The 18,711-nt window shown below is 40.5% G+C and overlaps 4 protein-coding genes across 9 annotated transcripts; 3 read left to right on the top strand and 1 right to left on the bottom strand.

The window, feature by feature from the left end:
• Positions 1-1,574: 1,574 nt before the first annotated feature.
• Positions 1,575-6,285, top strand: LOC120899720 (protein yellow-like). 5 transcript variants are annotated; one of them, XM_040305881.1, is made up of 5 exons: positions 1,575-1,913; positions 4,627-4,879; positions 4,962-5,149; positions 5,224-5,391; positions 5,460-6,285. In XM_040305881.1, exons 2-5 carry the CDS (start codon positions 4,663-4,665, stop codon positions 6,207-6,209), a joined length of 1,323 nt encoding a protein of 440 aa, XP_040161815.1. In that variant the 5' UTR covers positions 1,575-1,913; positions 4,627-4,662; the 3' UTR covers positions 6,210-6,285. The 5 variants fall into 5 exon arrangements, with proteins under 5 accessions (XP_040161815.1, XP_040161824.1, XP_040161806.1 ...); XM_040305890.1 differs by having other exon boundaries at positions 1,575-1,770; positions 4,649-4,879; XM_040305872.1 differs by having other exon boundaries at positions 1,576-1,913; positions 4,649-4,879.
• Positions 6,286-6,686: 401 nt separating this feature from the next.
• Positions 6,687-7,463, top strand: LOC120895095 (dolichol-phosphate mannosyltransferase subunit 3). 2 transcript variants are annotated; one of them, XM_040298124.1, is made up of 3 exons: positions 6,687-6,902; positions 6,963-7,200; positions 7,275-7,463. In XM_040298124.1, the coding sequence occupies exons 2-3, from the start codon at positions 7,051-7,053 to the stop codon at positions 7,407-7,409; spliced, it is 285 nt and encodes a 94-aa protein (XP_040154058.1). In that variant the 5' UTR covers positions 6,687-6,902; positions 6,963-7,050; the 3' UTR covers positions 7,410-7,463. The 2 variants fall into 2 exon arrangements, with proteins under 2 accessions (XP_040154058.1, XP_040154059.1); XM_040298125.1 differs by having other exon boundaries at positions 6,687-6,856.
• A 1,368-nt stretch (positions 7,464-8,831) lies between these two features.
• On the top strand, positions 8,832-12,261 carry LOC120895094 (GILT-like protein 1). The gene is made up of 3 exons (XM_040298123.1): positions 8,832-9,165; positions 11,290-11,778; positions 11,855-12,261. Exons 1-3 carry the CDS (start codon positions 9,103-9,105, stop codon positions 12,026-12,028), a joined length of 726 nt encoding a protein of 241 aa, XP_040154057.1. The 5' UTR covers positions 8,832-9,102; the 3' UTR covers positions 12,029-12,261.
• On the bottom strand, positions 12,247-14,267 carry LOC120895093 (trypsin-like). The gene is made up of 3 exons (XM_040298122.1): positions 13,348-14,267; positions 12,538-13,109; positions 12,247-12,455 (listed from the first exon to the last, which is right to left on the bottom strand). The coding sequence occupies exons 1-3, from the start codon at positions 13,643-13,645 to the stop codon at positions 12,276-12,278; spliced, it is 1,050 nt and encodes a 349-aa protein (XP_040154056.1). The 5' UTR covers positions 13,646-14,267; the 3' UTR covers positions 12,247-12,275.
• Between the last annotated feature and the right edge of the window lie 4,444 nt (positions 14,268-18,711).

Below are 18,711 nucleotides of genomic sequence, written 5' to 3' on the forward strand. Positions count from 1 at the left end.
ACCTCCTGCTCGTTTAGCCTTTATAAAGGATGTTAATTTTTCAATCGATTCCGAGAGAACGATGAAGAAATTTCTACATAAATAGCTAGCCATTGCTTGCGAGTGCTCTGGATTATTGAGAGTCCAGTGCTACTTATCACGTTCGATCATGACTTGTCAAAACATCGATCATGTGCCGTCATCCTTCATGGTTGTTTGCCAGTTGCCTAAGAAAGCCGACTTGTGCCCGTAGACCTTCGCGCGCTAATATTGACTGCCTCTCTCTGCCCTTAAAAACTCTATATTCTGGGTTATCATTTGGGAGGTTTTTAGCGAACGGGTTGGCCGTTAGGAAATCATGTTGAACTTTGCAATATCGAACCTCGTTGTCTGTGGGAACGTACTACTAGCGATGACAGGTGTTTCGGTTATTTTGACTGAAATGTGTCCATATGTTGTTAGTCTCTTTTGTTAGTTACGGCACACTAGCAATTAAAACAAGATGAGTTCATTTTATGAAATCGATTTCTTGTGCAAGAGTGTTCCACAGTGTATGTGTCTTTCTGGTTGAAAGATTATTGTAACAAGCTGTGCGTGACGCGTGAGAGGTACAAGAAGTTAATTTATGAGACAGAAAATAAACAATAAAGCAAAATACAAAAGAGAGTGTGTATGGGATTACTGATCTTAAGTTAAATAACTGTTGTTTCTAGCTAACAAAGATCATTTGAGATCGGTTTATAGATCTATTACATTACGCGTTTAATAGGATAAAGATAGAAGAAGTTTACCTACATGAGGTTTCACTTAAACCCATTAGAGGTGACGCAGTCTGATGCCGCGACGCAGACAACAAAAGTATTCAAACGCCTTTATGGTGGAAACATTGACAAACGTACATCCGGCTGGACGATATTTCCAAGGCCTTGAGCGTATGCATTGATCCATATTGTATGTTTTGAGCTAAATAAGGATACAGTTTGAATATTGATAAATAGTGACGAAAAGTTTGCGTCAGATTGTTACATTGAATATTTGTTGGTATATCGTTACATCTACATTACATTCACTCCTCAACACAAAGTCAATGTGCACAATCATACGATTATGAGCCATTGTTATTGTTGCTGAGAAACCTGCTTTTCCACTACGAAAAATCCCCAATCCGATCGGGATTACAAGGCGCGTTAGACTGTTTAATCAATGTGACGTCACAGTACTGAAATGCTGAACGAGTCATGTCCGTATCGTCTTCGTCATTTCGCGGATCGTGAAATGAACGATTATTTTCTGTCCAATGCCGCTTGTATGCCCGGGCTTTACTTAAAATTTGCATATTTTTTGAAAATCTTACCACTACCATTTGCATATTCTAATAAGTTTGTACAGTTATATTCTATGTCCTGCTTATTTCGCTTCCTTTTCTACGAGGGTGGAACCGGCTTGGAACGGCAGTGGATGGTAGGTTTGCCTACCACCAGCCTCACAGACGATGGCCATAAAGTCAGCGTCGTTCGGTTGGTCGCGAATGTTGCGTGTAGTTGTGCACGTATTGCATTGTTTGTGTGGGCCCTGTTCACAAGAAACAGTCAGGGCTGGGTACCGGCAACGATCGGTTCGAACCTCGGCGCAGTATCGAACGGATCGCGCACAGAACAACAGCTGAATCGCAAGCGGAACGCGCAATTATTGCATTCGATCGTCGTCGTCGATCGTTGGAAAGTGTGTCCTCTACTTTTGGAGATCGGTCGATCAGGCGGCGGGTGATCGTTGTGGTGGATTTAGTTAAAGGTTACCGAGTGCTACTATCTGGAGAGTGTTGCAATATAACTAACAAAATAAGAAAAAAGCAACCAACGCGATTGATCGGAACTGACCACACGAACTCTGTTTCGAATTGGCAAACGAGCACGTGTTTATGAGTGAATGTTGATGTAAGTGAGATTGTATGAAAGCAGATAGTTTTATTTATTGCCTTTGCTATTACACAAACCCAAAAAGCAACTTCCAGCTAGTCGGTGTTTGACGGTCAAAAGTGTAGGGGAAAGTGTTTGGAAGGACAGGCCTGCATGGTTCAGCGATTCGTCCAGCAGGGCGACTACTGCTCGTGCCGAGTAGCATCACCCGAAAACGCGATGCCATTCACTGGTGGCCGGCTCTTGCTAGCCGATTACTGAGTGTGTGCGAGTGGTGCAGCGAGGTGGTAGCTTCGCATTTTTTGTTTTAAATTGCCTCACCGGTGCACCGGTTTCCGCAAGAATACGGTGGTACGGTGCGTGTGCATTTTACAGCGTCCGCGTGTAGGAGAGAACAACGCTGCCAACAAGAGATTGCCTTTTCAAGAGACTGGAGGACGCGAGGCGACAAGAACGAAACTGGTTCGATCGCTGGGTGGCAGCAAAAGAGAGATCGCGTTCGAAACCGCGTGGATAACTGCGGCGATCGTGGCAAATGCAGCATTACCAGTAACGTGTGCGTCGTTGCTTGATCGAACCCCACGATCGTTCTTAGTGGCAGTCTGGACGATCTGGAGCTTTTGTTTGCGGTGTTACTTATTGATGATGTTAGCTGTTAAAAACTGCAGAAATGTAGGGCATTCGGTTTGTGTGAACAGAATGTGTACATAATACACCAAATCTGTTGTCAGACTGTACATGCTATTGCAAGTGAATTTAACAAGAACAGATCTTATTTACACTGTTTGTTTATCGACTAGATCGAATAGATTTGTGTACGATACACGGCGGACACAAATTATTACACGCACCATTAACGTTGGTGATCGACAAGGTTACAAGGTGGTGCGTGGTGCATGACGTTTGCGCGTACAGCATTTTCGGAAGTTGGTTGCCGTGCCTGGGGGTGTAGTGGAATTGTAATTAAACGCGTGTGCGCACATTTGAACCGGTTGGAAGTGAAGCAGTGGTGCATGTGTGTATGGCATTTCGGTTACATTTCTGTGTGGGGAGGGAACGCAATTGTGTGGGGAACATGAATGAAAATCGAAACATGCATTACAATTTGCATGCACCCTGGCTGGGTGTCTACAATTCAGAACCCATTGGCGGTAGAAGTAGAAAGCGCACTCCGCCCAGTCGGCAACGGGTGGGGAGATGCCAATCATGAGTGATTTGATGGTGTTTTGTGGTTTTGGTGAGATTTTATTGGCGTATTGTAAGGCGCAGTACAACCGCAGGGTGCAATTGCATCTTTCCAAGCACATGGTAGCATTGAACGGTTGGGCTTTTATGGGGTCACACCATCTTTGCACGTTCTCGGTGAGTAGTTTTTAAGGATGATTTGCACGGCGTCTGTATCACCACGGCAATTAAATGGTGCTCAAAGGTAAAATGAATGAAACATGACGTTAAACTGGGTGTGACAAAATTAAGCGCTAGAGTGCATTTCTCCCTACCTGAGAATGATATTTAATGAAGTTGCGTTTAACACAACGCACTTCCTTGCAGTGGACCAAAGGTTGGTTGCAAAGGTGCGATTATTTATGAATTTATTGCATTTTAAGTACCATCTTTCGCTTCTTTTTACTGATGGATTTATGAAACGTTGCAATGCACTTCTATTTCAACAAAATTTGTAAACGAACACTTGATACATTTTAAGCAACCCTTACACCAAACTTTGATTGCACATACCGTTCTGCGGTTAGTTTGTAAGTTGTTAAAAAACCGGTTATCACCCAAACTGAAACCTTCCACTGCTCCGTAGTGCACCCTCGGGCGGTATGTTAACTACTACTAGAAACACAATATGGTTGATTGATAATAATTGATAACAATATAATTGATAATTGATAATTGATAACACGTTTGGTAGCCTCCGCTAGTGACGTAGCCCAATGGTATATGCAGCGTGTTCTGGCCACGCAGTGCCACTGAACCGTGACCGGCACGGTGTACAACCGGGTTTTTGGGTGTGTTATCATGTTTCCGGGGGCACGGTATGCACCTAAGACACTTTTCCACACCTTTGCGAATGGTTTTAGCACCTGGCAAAGCGCTAATGATGAGACCGAGCACGCACGCACTCACGCTAGTATGGTCGACGAACCGTGAATATGAGTTCATAAGTTCGATTCGATTCTACTTCGCAACCACATCCCGTACCCCCATCCTTCCGCACCTACCGCCAATCGCGATTCGTTAATGATGCGAGGAATTTGAAGTTTACAGTTGAACGATCGTGTGATCAGTTGACTGACAAGACGATCTCCTGCCGGACAATATCTTTCATGCTTCAGGGGCATCGGGTGTAGCACAAGCCGCAGAGGGGCTTGTGCGCGTGCCGCGGATTAGACAAACTTGTTTCGCTACAACATACAAGGACGATCACAACCGACGTTGGGCCTGTCTCCCGGAGCAGGGCTTGATCCTTGTACAAGATTGGCTGGCGTGGCTTCGCGAAAGGAAATTACGTAATTCAGGTTAATCTGTTTCTTCCGATGGTGCGTGCGTGTCACTGGTGGTTCGATTGTGTTTCGTTGCTTCCTCGTTTTCGTCGTTCGGTTACGAATTCATATCAAAACCATTACCTCACACAATTTCGAATTATTTATATACGTACATGAGTAAAGCGGGAATTGAATCAGTTCGTGGTTAGCTTTGCATAGAGTAACACTAAGCTCGTCAGTGTCTAATCGATCTCTTCACAGTAAGCGGCACAGAGATGGCAGCCCGATCGCTATTAGCATTGCAGTTGCTCCTAGTTCTGCAGCTTCATCTTGCCTGGGGACAATACTTCGGCCAGCAGCTTAAGGGTGTGCTTCAATGGAAGGCAGCCGACTTTGCCTTTCCTACGCCACAGGAGCGTCAAGAGGCACTGGCATCAGGACGATACGTTCCAGAGAACTGCATACCGCTCGACATGGATGTAGATTATTCTAGTAAGTGTGGTAGTAATTTAAACCTGTAGCCGAGTTATAATAGCTACAATGTATTGTCTACATGTTTAACGTTTATGTTTAGATCCCGCTCGATCGCGTTTGTTTGTGACCATTCCGCGATTTGTAGAGGGCATCCCGTACACGCTTGGGCGTGTGAGCCGCGTTCAAGGTCCTTCTGGTCCGCTGATTGAGCCCTTTCCCAACGCAGCAATACAGGCAAGACCTGAGACCAACAACTGCCAAGGAATTGTGTCCGTGTTCCGCATTAAGGTGTGTTCGACTGTAAATTAAAATCATGCTTAGTTGCCTATCATTTACATACCTGCACAAATTCCACCGCACAGATCGACGAATGTAACCGTATGTGGGTGCTCGACACGGGAAAGATTGGCGAAAAACGCATCTGTCTGCCGCAGCTGGTAGTGATTGACATGAAGACGGATAAAATCATCCATCGCTATCAAATACCGGCCGATCAGCTCGTGTGTGAACTGTCGCTGTTGGTAAACTTGGTACGTTACTATCGCAGACTGCACTGTTTCGAATATCCAATAACAGATAATTTACATTCAATCTCAAGCTTGTAGACGTACAGGACCCATCACCGCTTGGATCGTGCAAGAATACGAAAGTATACATGGCGGATGTCACTGCCCCGGCGATGATCGTGTACGATATGCCACGAGGCAAATCATGGCGCATAACGAACAAACAAATGCACCCCAACCCAGACCACGGTACCTTCACCATCTCCAACGAGAGCTTCGATCTGATGGACGGCATGGTGGCAATGGCATTGTCTCCGCGCATACCAACGGACAATGTGGTATTTCAATCAAACTACGGTACAAACTGGCGCCCGTCCAATGACCGATTGCTGTACTTCCATGCGCTGGCATCAGTGACAGAGAATGCAGTACGCACCTCCGTGCTGCACAATGACACCATTTGGGAGGAAGACGTCGAAGCAATGCCACGAGCCTTCCGCCCAATTGGCGTACGCCCGTCGCAGGCGGTAGCAGAGGCCATGGACAGCAATGGAAATTTATTCTTTGGATTGGTTGGGCAGAATGCGATCGCGTGCTGGGACTCGACGACGCCTTACAATCCGGCCAACATGCGTATCGTGTCACAAAACAGTGAAACATTACAGTTCCCTAGCGGAGTAAAGATCATACGGAACCGCAAGGGAGCCGAGGAGCTGTGGGTGTTAACGTGCCGTTTCCAAAAGGTTATGACGGGATCGTTGAACACGAACGAGACCAATTTCAGAATACAGGCCATACAGATTCCGGAGATTCTTGGATACAAAAGCTCGTGTAGAGTGTAAAGTTTTGGTATGATGTGCATGGGAGATTGAGGGAGAATGATTACAAATAAAACATTACCATTAAGAAATAATTAAACATGTTTTTTGTTTGTTTCCCACGTACGTCCATCGCTATTCTTCTCGGTCTTCATCCTTGAAATTGTGTATTTTGTACACTGGAATGGAAAATTTGTATTTTATGACATGAATGAGTAACATTTTCAAGCTGATTATAACTTTATAATAAGATCATCTTAACATCCGTACGACTATGATTCTCTGTACGATTGCAGCTTTCTTTTGGATTCAAAGATATACGAAACTCGAAACGTAAAAATATTCTTGTTGTTGTTAAAAATGATCACATAACAACGGTCATTTTAAACAGCCTGATATATCCCGGCGAAAAGGCCCATTGGCTCTCGTTTGGCGTTTGACAGCAAGACGTCTTAAAAAGAGACAAACACATGTTTGCCGGTTTCGCTGTCTCTTTCGTTAGTTTGTACGTCATTTGTGCCGTCGTATTTTATAAGCTCGTATTATTTTCCCTGTTTTAACATTGTAAACATTGTAAACATTCCAAAAGAACTAATAACACAAATTTGGGTGCCAAATAGTGATAACAGTTCTGTAGATTATTTTGTTATAAACGACACATTTAACATTTCGTAAGTTTGTTGACTCATTAGTTCACAGCTAATGTTTCTCTTATAGGTAATATTTTTTCCCGCAAGATTTACATCGCAAGACTAATTTTGGGTAACACATTTTTAGGCTTTTTAGGCCCGACGCATTTTACAGATTAATCTCACCGAGTTATTGAACTTAAAAGAGTGACTCTCTTCGCGCCCATTAAGACAAAATGACGAAACTGTTCGAATGGTTTATGGCTGCAGCCTGTTTTTTCAGTGTTTATTTTGCAATTGTTCTTCGTCAAGTGAAACATCCACTGTTGGATGAGTACATGCTGGAAATTCAACTTTCGCCCCTATTTTTGGTACTTTTATTTGGTGTAAGTTGGAGCAACTGTCTAGTTTAGCGATGGTAGCATCTTCTCACTTCTACTTTGTTCATATATGCTTGCAGATCTTCTCTGCCACGGTGGTGTTGTATCGCACCTTCACCTTCAACAACTGTGAAGAAGCGGCCAAAGAGCTGATGGAACAGATTAAAGAGGCAAAGGCGGATTTACGAAGCAAAGGACTGGTTTTGAGTGATTAGCTTTACCGAGCGAATGCGTTTTTTTTGTAAATAAAATCTTTAAATTAACTATTATGACTGTATTTGTTTGTTATAACAGGGCAAGGTTTGTTATGCGTAATTTGAAATTATAATTAGACTTATGCATGCGTGTTTAGTGATTAGTTACTGTAAAAAACTAACGTGCTTTATTTTTTAAGGACTGGAATTTACATTCCATTTGTTTCGCGAAAATTAACATTAACATAGTTACACGCCTTTCTTATTATTAACGTACTATGACTAATAACGGTATGGTTAAGATTGGTTTTTAGATGAGGCAACTTCGAGCATTTTGTTTAGTGTTATGTTCAATTGAAGTTGATCGGAAAATTTAAAATATTCGATTTCATATAATGGACACGCAATACATCCTTACCCAATGCCTATCATCAAATTTTGGATGCAGCTGTTGAAACAATATCATGACGAGTATGGTTTTTTCTTCGCTTGTTTTCCCACTTCTGTTAAGCTTGTCCGTTTGTCCGAAATGTGTTCTCCCCACATGTGTCCCAGAATGTTACCGTTGAACTTTAAATTGTACGTTCTTAAGGGCTTTGTCATGCATACGGCGTGGCAAGAACGTGATTATGCAAATACCGGTTCTTTTTATTGTCCGTAGCTTTGTTGTGTTTGTGCAACTTAACAAAATGGTAGCATATTGCAATGTTCCCTCACCAAGCGCAGTCTCATATTGAACATGTTTAGCATTTAATTGCAGTGCAATTAGTAAAATATTAATTTTGAAAATAAAATTTATTTTTCTTCGAAAATAAAATAAAAATAATCGAAAAAATAACAAAATATCATGTATCAATCGCGAGTTACATGATCCTTCAGCTTGAATCCGCCACTGGGAGCTTTTTGCCTTTGCCGCTTGAAACTGTTTGCATTTGTAAACGACGAATGGCACCTGCAGGCTAATGAATAATTGGATGAGTAAACAAATGATGAGTAATAGTGTACTGCACCATTTACCACATCGGATACAGGCGTAAATAGTGTGCTTGTGAAAGTGTTTGTATAACAACCGGTTCGGTTTTTCTCAAATATGTATCGATCGGTAGCGTGCCCTAGCAGCACAAAAAAAAACAAAATTCTACAAATGTTTCCCCAATCCAACGGATTCACCAAATCGTCGCGATATGAGAGTTTGTACGTTAACAGTCACAATATGATGGCTTTAAAATTCTCTATAAAAAAAAAGTTATTGCTTTAGAATTCCGAACAAAACAGGTCCAAGAGACCGCCGCTATTTACGCATGTGCCAAAACGAGAGAAGCATCGTTACAATGGTTGGAGCAAACGTGCCTACTCACTCTCACCACACGTATCGATGGTGTGCTGGACACACACGGAGCCACCTTTGAAAGGTTGAATGTGTTTCCATACCGCAGCGAACCATGCCTGTACGGTTAGTCAGTGTGCGACGTTTGTAACGAGTGGAGGCTTCTCTCATAAGCGCGATCTCGGAGAGCGTTGTACAAGCGTGTATCAAGCGGAAGAGCCCTGCCTCCCTTAAAAGATCTCGAAAGATCGCGTTGGTTGAAAAGAATCTTCGTTTGGTATCGTAACTCGTTTTCGGGGTACGGCCGTTAGGTTGTCGGGAGTGATAGTTTGTTGAACCGTAGTTAATCTGTTGTCGCGTATTCCAACATAACCGCCATTGTTCAGGATGCTGTTCAAAAGCTTGCTTCTGCTGAGCGTTTATGCCGTCGCCTGCTATGGCCAATCAAAAGTAGGTAGTTTTCTAGCCGCGGCTTGCATTCATTAGCGCCGATCGTATCGCGCGATCGTGCGAAGATCATCGATCGTTGAGGAAGACAGCAATAATGCTTTGCACTCTGTGTGACCTCTGTCGACACATACACATACACACGTTGTATCAAACACGATAAAAAGGGGAAGAGTTCAGCGACGCGCGACCCAACTGTATGGACGCAGCAGCCACAGCAAAGCGTCCAGCAACATGTACCGAGTTTAAGGTGTGGCCAGCACCATCGCTTGGTACGGCGTGGAAAGTGGTTTTCTTCTTTTACCATGCGTGCACGTCTCTGCCAGACAGAGTATGTTTGTATGTATGTGTGTGCCTCTGTTTGCTGCTGTTGCTTTTTTTTTAATGCACGACGGACCGGAAACCTAAGCTCGATCCGGTCGTTTAAGGGTCAGAAAGGGGAACAAAAACACAACTATCCAGCTATCAGACCGAACGCGGTATGGTTCTGAAAATGCATCGGAACCAACAACCGCTCCTCAAATCAATTTCACCCCAATGCATTCCTATTTACATGAATGAACGCGACAAAAATGCGCCACTAAAAAGCCGTCCATAGATAAATTATGAACCTGTTGTTTTTAATAAGCAAAACTCGGGTACAGCCCGAAAAACAAACTAGGCCGCGCCTGCACATGGTGCGTCGAAGCGGCCTTAATGCACTGCAGCAGTGATTGTTTGCAACGGTTAGAAGTATTTATTGCTGACGTCGTAGCTGTACATAGCATTTCGTGCCGTGGTGTAACCCGTTTCTCTCCCTAGCCCATTTAGCAATGGCTATAAGCCGGGAGCACGTAAGCAACAGAATGCAAAAAAACGCGCCAACTAATTCCTCATCATTTATGGAGCAATAAGTTCTGTTATTTTTAAAGCTCCCCCATTTTTAAAGCGTCCCTTCGTATTGATCGTGCATACATTGGCGGTTTCCGTGTAAAGTGTTCATACGCAAGACAGAAGTAGGCAACACAAGGTTGAGAAATGAAGGTTGTTTCGTTGTCAAGGTCAAGAAAGCTCCACACACATCTCCATGCCAACTAAAATACACCGAAAATATCAACTGCTAGAACCAAAGCACGCGCACTTCCCGTAGACAAAGCTTTCTTAGTTTGTTCTTCCAAGTTGTATGTGTTTACAGACGGACAAAGACAGTAAAATGCATTACAATAAATTGGACATTGTTCGTTATTTTTTCCTCGTTGCATAGTAATCAAAAGCTAATAAAAAATGATTACAATGTTACACTATTTAAAGTGCTTTTTGACCATTTGGATTCTATTAAAAGCGATATCATTATCATCTAACTCTCTGGTCCGTTCGGATATTTTCCAAGTTTATCGATTTTAGTATTTCCAAATTAAAAGGTTGAATTAATAGTTAGTCGCTGGTTTTTAATTATCTCGAAAAAATAAACATTTCTTCATCTTTTAGATTGTTTTTTTTATATATTGGATTGACACAGTGTGTTTGTTAGATAACTCAATTGCAATACGATTAAAAAACACATACCAATTGAATCCGATTACAGCGTTCCCTCTAAACAATACGGCCTTTTCGGACTGTTCCTCCTGAAAAAAAACCAACGTTCTCTATCTGCTGATAATTTCCATTGAGTCTGGTGAAGTACATCTTGAAGAATGCATTTGTTTGCATTGGCATGTGACATGCGTCGTATATTTTGCAAAATTCAGTTATTCGAACCTTCGATGATTCAGCCGTATTTGCTGTACCTATAATTACAATGACATCACGGGGTACTTCAAGAGGAGCTTATGAGTTAGCAAAGGTCTAGAGAAGGTCATCGACATCATTATGAGCGTAGTATTTCCATGAAGACGGAACGCCATATACAGAGGTGTACTTTAATATAAAAACACATAGGTCTGCGCGATTTAAAGTAATGTCGCCGATTTGAACCGAGAACGTGACTCGCACGTCTATCGCGGCGGGGAATGAACATAGGCCTGTACCTTATTATTTTACGATCGTTCCCGAAGTTTCGTAACACGGGCGGTAACACTGAAAAGCCATTCGCATGGCGATTGCTAATGACTGTGTAGTTGCTTAATCAAACGTTTGTTCAACTTGCAGGTGCCCGTATACGTGTACTACGAATCGCTCTGCCCGGATAGTGCTCGGTTTATCAACGAACAGCTGTATCCGGTGGCGAAGGAGCTCAAAAAGAATCTAGAGCTGCATCTGGTGCCCTTCGGCAAGTCGTCCTATACGACGCAAGGTTCGGATGTGATGTTTACCTGCCATCATGGCGAAAACGAGTGTTACGGCAACAAGGTGCACGCATGTGCGATCCAACATATCCAGGGTAACTCGTATCAGCCGAACATTTCCAAGGAAGACCTCACCCTCGACTACGTCAACTGTTTGATGCACCGTGCCCAGCTGAAGGACGGTGCATTCCCCACGAAGCGCTGTGCCGATGAGGTGAAAATAGACCAGTGGCAAGCTATCATGGATTGTGCCAACAGCACTGAAGGAAGCCAGCTGCTGAAGCAACACGGTGATGTGACTAACAAGCTGCAGTCGCCGCTAAAAAGTGTTCCTACCGTCGCCTTTAAGCAGGTGTGTATTTTTCTGTTGCTCTATACAAACATACAAACAAGAACATGTTTTATTCATGATTTTCCTCCTCTTTCAGACTTACGATGATGAGCTGCAGAAACTGTCTGTGAGCAGCTTCCGTCACGCGCTGTGCAAAAACCTGAGCCCACAGCCCGTCGAGTGTCTCGATCTTCCGTCCACTGGCTCAGCCATTAGCTCGCTCGGTATGATCGTTACTGTGGTCGCTGTTCTCATCTCTAGACTGCTCTAAGCAGCACTCCGTCCAGTGGGGGTATTGAATCTTACTCTTCTAAAGAACACTTATTAGTATTGTAGGCTAAAACAAGTCAGAATGTCTTCTTTTATTGGTAACATATTACAAAAAAAAAACACTCATCGACTCCAGAATGCGCGTACATTCATAAACTCCGTCCAACACAATGCACATCCCTTTAGATGTCTTACGAATATGCTATTTTAAAAATAAAGTATGTTTGACTCGAAGTGTTGCGTGATCCTTAGCTACATAAACAGGAATCCTTAATGTTACGATTAATCCAATACAGATACTGACTGACACGCGTGTACACTCCAGGAAAGTTCTTCTGAGCACAGGCACGTCCCCACGAAACAACTCCGACTAGCTCATAATGATTTGATTTAGTGTTCAGTACCTGCAGTGGTCCTCCACTGTCACCCTGTTGTCAGCAGAATAGAAAGAAAACATACACTTCAATGGCAAACAAACAAACAAAAATATCACTTTCAATATCATTATACCTGACAGGAATCTTTGCCTCCCTCTAGATATCCGGCGCAGAGCATCTTGTTCGTAATCTGAAACGCCCAATACCCAGCACGGCGACACTCACGGTTGGTTAAGATTGGAACTTCGGTTTGCATCAATGTCCCCGATAGTCCACCACCCGCTTTCGTCCTACCCCATCCAGTAACTATGCCCCGACTACCCTCATACATTTCTGTGGCCTGTGGCAGGCAAATGGGCATCACACGATCGCTGATCGCCACCGGGTATGTGAGCTCGAGCAGCGCTATATCGTTGTTATTGTTGAAGGCATTGTACCAGTTTGTCAGGATTCGCTTCACGCTTCGCTCGATGGATGTGGCGATCGGTTTGCTACGATCGTTTATGCCAAACTGCACGCGAAACAGCCCCCGATCTGGTTTGGTTGTACAATGGGCTGCCGTTATGACGTATCGATCCGAAAGCAAGGAACCACCGCAACAAAACTTATTGTCGTAGTACAGGGCAGCCATCCAAGAGAAGCTATTGTCCTCCACAGGTATGCCACCCACTATTCGTTCGTTTATTGGTTCCACCGAACCACACTCTGTAGCGGAAAGAGCATTGAGATGTGTGTAAGACTTTCTTTTGGTATCCATTCCTAATTTTGATTAGTTTGAAACATGGCGTAGCGACGTGAATTAGATTTCCTTTTTTTATGATTAATTATGTGCGTATTCTAATTGCACCAATTCGAAATCATTTGTTTTTTTATTTAAACATAAACATTTTTGAGAAATTGAGAGAGATTGCTACAATGGCAACAATAAACTACTCGTACTCACTGCATGGAGTGCAATTTTGTGACGGTCCCGAGGAATCACTGGCAAAAACAGGAGCACCGATGACACCCGTAATCCAGTCGATAATTGGTCGAGCACGATTTATCTCGAAGTATTCCGGGCGCACAGTGACGAAGTTGACGAACCGCTCCTCCTCTAATTCATACTCGTTCGACACATAATCTCCCGGTAGCGTTGGAGCCGTTCTATCCTCATAACGGTGTCTATTCCAATTTCTTAAGCCACATATCGCTTGGATGGAAAGTAAACCAACGACTAAACACATCAATCGTTCATTCATAGTGAAATTTGATAAGGAAATTAAGCACTAAGGTAGATTTTTACAGCAGGTAAAGCCTGTTAAAGAGCAGCTTTAATTTTGGAATTTCATTTGCTCATCAAATTAACGTTAAATATACTTTAAACCACACAGTCAATCACAGCACCGTCAGATTCGTTTGCACAAGAGCAGCGAAAATTGACGAAACAGTCGCTCAGATCTCGAGATCAAGCGATCACTAATATTCGGTGTCATATTCCGAGCTCGTATACGCCATACAGCCCATGGACGACGATCCATCCCGTCTTCGCCACCTAACGGGATCGAGATGAGCGAATATATTCAAAAATCTGACGTCGATGATTTCGACCCAAGCGCTTCGAAATGGGTTGTTCTATTGACCAGTCTTCAGCATCTCTTTCTTTCTCATTTAGACTGGACGCTATCTATTTGCCGTTTACGGTGTTTGTGACTTTCACTACCGATGGGAGACACTGAAGATCCCGGCATGTCGATTCGAACGTTGTGCGTTTCGTGGCGCTTCAGCACTGCTTGGGAGGAGAGACAGGTTTTGCACATTGATGACGAATGAAGAGAAAGCGAAACAAGAGCATTCACTGCAGCTCGGGTTTAACACGTGCAGAAGTATGTGTCGCATAATAACGAGACTCGTCGAGGGGAAGAGTTGCTTTTTTTAAAATGATAACACGATTAGATAATCATTAATACATTATGGGTAAATACACTTATAAATCAGATAATAAAATGATAGTTAAATAATTCCAATGTTGTTATTTGATTCATATCAATAGCACAATTATAAAAGTCTAGCTTACTTAAGCATAGTTCCATAGCTTATATTTTGTTGTTTCCTAACATAAGCATAACTTAATACTGCGGTCGAATAAACATATATAAAATATAAATCCATTTTTATATGCTTATAAGTAAAAAAATCGTCCAGAATTGCTTGACTAACAAGTATTCATTTTTCTTACAAGTCGAACGATTTTTGAAATTATTCTCTTTTTGGCGTAAATGCATAGTTAAAATACCGATAACATTCTATGGTGATAGTTTTTTCTTTGTACAAAATACACAATTGAGTGCGAAATAGAAAATTTCTTCGAATTCCATGCGTCCGATGAGCAAAACATGTGATTACATTTCTTTTTTAATATTAACTTTATCCTATCCTAGAGATCCTCCTTTCATAATTGTAATCGTATGACGGTGTTAATTTATGAGATCATGAAGAGTTCATCACATGAGAGGATTTAATTTATTAAGTTGTTGTTTTTTATGCCACTTTCAACAACAAACAAACTAAAACTAAACATACACAACAAATTAGTTTAATAAAATGGGTACCTAATTTCTACTTCCTAACCTAATACCTAATTCCTAATTGTACAGTCTTTCCCCGAGTTACGCGACACTCGAGTTACGCGAATTTTTATGTTTGACAGTTCTAATGGCAAATCAGTAGGGGAAATTAAGACGGACACTGCGGGTATAATGGACACTTCCTATAAATGCATGAAAAAGGTAATTTTCGAAAAAAACAACAATGCAGCATTCTAAATTAAAGTTAATCAACACATTTGAGAACATTTTTGGCATAATATATGCAAAATTGTTTAAATCCACGAAAAAAATAAATTTTCAATCGTGTGCACCGTATAATTATACACCGATATAATTTGACTAATGCGGATCTTAAGCTCTACAACTGGTTATTGTTTATATTTTTGGAAGTTTTGTTTCATGAATGAGTTGTCGTGAACATTAATGAAAAAACTGGCGAAAAAATGAGAATGAAAGCAATGCAAAATATTGTTTTCTGGTGGTTTAAACATCCTGACACCAAGGCGGTAAAGACGGACACTTTGTCGTAGGGAAACATGGACACCAAATTTATTGATTTATTTTATTTCTTATATTAATTGGTGATGAATAGAATAGAGAAATTCTATGGGATTACAAATATCAAATGTTGAATTTTGAAAATGGTGGAAAATGGCTTAAGTTATTAACAAGTCCCTCAAAAAATACTGGGATCGTGGACTTTTCGCGGAGAAATTTCCTAAAAGGAAGTTCTAGACTGTTGTTCTGTAAGCTGGTGCAACGTCAGCTGCCAGTGCCCGATATTTCAATAATGCTTTAGATTCTGCATTCTACGATATATTACAAGCGTCGCTTACAATTTCTAAATTCATGGCTGAATGAACTGTCGTTGCAATTAGCCTAGAATTGGGTTTTGTACGTACTGTGATGTGGAAACAGAAGGATATGTTAAAATACTAAAAACCTCTTCAATTTCTAACGTTTTTTATAGGTGTCTATCTTACTCTTCATGGTGTCCATCTTTCTCATATCAGTTGTCCGTCTTTCCCGAACGTTTCAAAACTGCACGGAAAAAAAAATCATGTTTTTCATTCATGTGTTTCAAAAAAACGGAAAAATCGATGGAAATTTAAAAGGTTTAACACATTTTCTGATAAAACATGAGTGTAAGATAATGTATGCACATATTCCTGGTCGTTGCATTTATATATCCCTAGATTTTTACCATTGCCCTTAACGTGTCCGTCTTTACCTACCTTCCCCTACAATTTTCTCCATCAATTGTGAAATGAAAAATAATTTTCAATTTTTCCAAAAGTTTTAAATCACTAAAAAGACAGAAATAACAGAATTGTCTACTCCAATTGCATCAAATAAGTAATACATTACATTAATGAACCAAATTTAATCAAAAATGATGATTATACAAGTATATTTTGGCTGTTAATTGTAATTGTAATATTGTAATTATCTTATCATTCGTGACTTTTTTTTAATTTAGAAGTCATTACTTTGGTATATTGGTTTATCAAACTGCGGTCCGCGGTCTTCGAGTGACTTTAATGCGGGTTGCAATGACTTTGCTAAGATTAAAAAAAATCTTATTACTTTTTTAGATCAAAATGTTATGTTGGCTAAAAAAACTAAGATCAAACATCAATAAAAGTAAAGTTAGCATCAGTAAGTGTTTTCTTTTTGATTCGATATTGAAACATATATATATCGATTTTTTAGATAATGTAACGACTAAATGGTCCTGCACAACAGTATTTGTGATGCGGTCTACGAACTGAAAAGTTTGAAAATCCCTACTGTAGTATGTTGATGTTGCATATTTTAAGTTAGCCGTAATATTCCTAAAAGCTGTGCGAAATAAAAATAGCACCAGTTGAATTTTTGATAATTTTTTAACTGTAACGTATCACGCAATCGGCATTCTAGGAATGAATCACACATTGATTGATATTTGTTTCTATAATTGTATATTGATATGAATATATTATATTGATTGAATTGACTTGAATTGTATAATATTTGATAGAAATTGCTCCAATAAATGCTAACCAACAATGGTAACAAAATGGGTTTCAATGAGGTAACAGATATGTATGCTGACTACTGCTATTTATTTGTCAAAAAGTCTTTAGTAATCCAAGAGATGTTTGTAACAACATTTAGATACTTTTAAACTACATCGATACCTATCAGTATGTCTGCGTGTTTTAGATAAGTTTAAGTAATTTTGTTCTTTTCCGAACATTGATGCGTTAAGATACAAACTTTGTCTCCTTTTTTACATGAATAATGTCGCCAAACGACTAGTGCATTACCATGAATATACTTTAACATTTTTTGTTGATTCATCATTGCAGTAGTGTTCCTATGTATTATCATCATCGTGCTTGAGCAAAATTACACCCGGAAAGACAACATCTATTTGATTTTAATTTGATATGTTTACTGGTAAAAATGTAAACTTTTGTGTATCTCAAATTTTTCTTCAATCCTGATTTCACTTGTGTCCAACAAGCTGTCAAAAATTCAGACTTATGTTTTAATCTCAAATGCAATCAAAAAATCTTAAATTAAAAAAAAATGCATTCAAATCTGTTTGGAGCGCCTCTGCTTACATAAATTGTTCACCTGCACTACCGCACAAACGACAAAGCTTCCTATACTTGGCGTTGCGGCGCGTTCGGAATTTTATATTTTTTGAAAAACCGTACTATTTTGTATGTACCTGACTATTTGTAACAACATATTTAGAAACCGCAACATATTTTTTGTATTCGCGGAAAGTCTAAGCGTTATTGACAATGAAACAACAAATGAACAACAATTGAACTAACCGGCTTCGAAGCGGTGCTAAGTGGAGTTGAAAGTGTGAAAAGTTAAACTTAGATCAATTGACAATATTGATTTGATTCATATTTTGATTGTGTAATATTTTTTTAATAATAAATGTCGATTGAGATATCTATTTTTATATAACTATTGTATCAGTTTTTGGTAGGGGTTACCCGTGAAATTAAACCCGTTAAAAACGTGAAATTATGCAAAAACACAACAATTGTCTGAAAATATAACGTTGACATAAAATATGCTCATTTCTTATTCTTATACAAAGTTTTACAACATTTCCTTGCGTATTTGCAAAAATGTCAAATAAATTGTAATATTAACATTTTTCGGCAGATTTGCTATCAGCCAACAGTTCGGCAGATTTTGTGATTACGAGAACCAGAACAGTGAAAGTGAGGTTTTTATGAAAGATCGTATGGTTACAAAATTTATTTTAACCTGTTTGAAATTTTTAAATCACGAAAAACATGTTATTTTTCACTTTAAACGCTGCCAAAAATAGGTACACGGTAAATGTTGATTTTTGACAGTAGAGATAGAGAAAGAGAGCGATTGAACGAGAGCATATTGTAAATTAAATCACTTAATTGGTATGTAATGATTATCTACAAAATATTCAATAACTTCGAATACACTTCAAAAAAATGTGCAAAACAAATAGGATGTAACATCTTCTTTTCAGAGTCTTTAAGGTTTATCTGTTGCATCAGCTTCTCAATACATACTAGCGGAAATCATCTCCTTCCATCCCCCCATCCCCTCCTCCCCTCATACATTTTCCTGTATGACATTCATCAGAAGTTTGGCACGCGGCCCTGGTCACATTGGGTAGGTTGGTTTGTTTTAGACCCAACGTTCACAAACAAAGCCAATGATTC

The sequence above is a fragment of the Anopheles arabiensis genome, chromosome 2 (assembly GCF_016920715.1).
Source record: "Anopheles arabiensis isolate DONGOLA chromosome 2, AaraD3, whole genome shotgun sequence".
NCBI lineage: Eukaryota > Metazoa > Arthropoda > Insecta > Diptera > Culicidae > Anopheles > Anopheles arabiensis.

Coding starts and splice junctions, on each gene's coding strand:
- LOC120899720 (XM_040305881.1), top strand. CDS start 4,663: ATGGCAGCCCGATCGCTATTAGCATTGCAGTTGCTCCTAGTTCTGCAG. Junction 4,880..4,961: donor CATGGATGTAGATTATTCTA/GTAAGTGTGGTA, acceptor GTTTATGTTTAG/ATCCCGCTCGATCGCGTTTG. Junction 5,392..5,459: donor TGTCGCTGTTGGTAAACTTG/GTACGTTACTAT, acceptor TTCAATCTCAAG/CTTGTAGACGTACAGGACCC.
- LOC120895095 (XM_040298124.1), top strand. CDS start 7,051: ATGACGAAACTGTTCGAATGGTTTATGGCTGCAGCCTGTTTTTTCAGT. Junction 7,201..7,274: donor TTTTGGTACTTTTATTTGGT/GTAAGTTGGAGC, acceptor ATATGCTTGCAG/ATCTTCTCTGCCACGGTGGT.
- LOC120895094 (XM_040298123.1), top strand. CDS start 9,103: ATGCTGTTCAAAAGCTTGCTTCTGCTGAGCGTTTATGCCGTCGCCTGC. Junction 9,166..11,289: donor CCTGCTATGGCCAATCAAAA/GTAGGTAGTTTT, acceptor TTCAACTTGCAG/GTGCCCGTATACGTGTACTA. Junction 11,779..11,854: donor CTACCGTCGCCTTTAAGCAG/GTGTGTATTTTT, acceptor CTCCTCTTTCAG/ACTTACGATGATGAGCTGCA.
- LOC120895093 (XM_040298122.1), bottom strand. CDS start 13,645: ATGAATGAACGATTGATGTGTTTAGTCGTTGGTTTACTTTCCATCCAA. Junction 13,110..13,347: donor ACAAAATTGCACTCCATGCA/GTGAGTACGAGT, acceptor TTTCCGCTACAG/AGTGTGGTTCGGTGGAACCA. Junction 12,456..12,537: donor GAGGCAAAGATTCCTGTCAG/GTATAATGATAT, acceptor TGCTGACAACAG/GGTGACAGTGGAGGACCACT.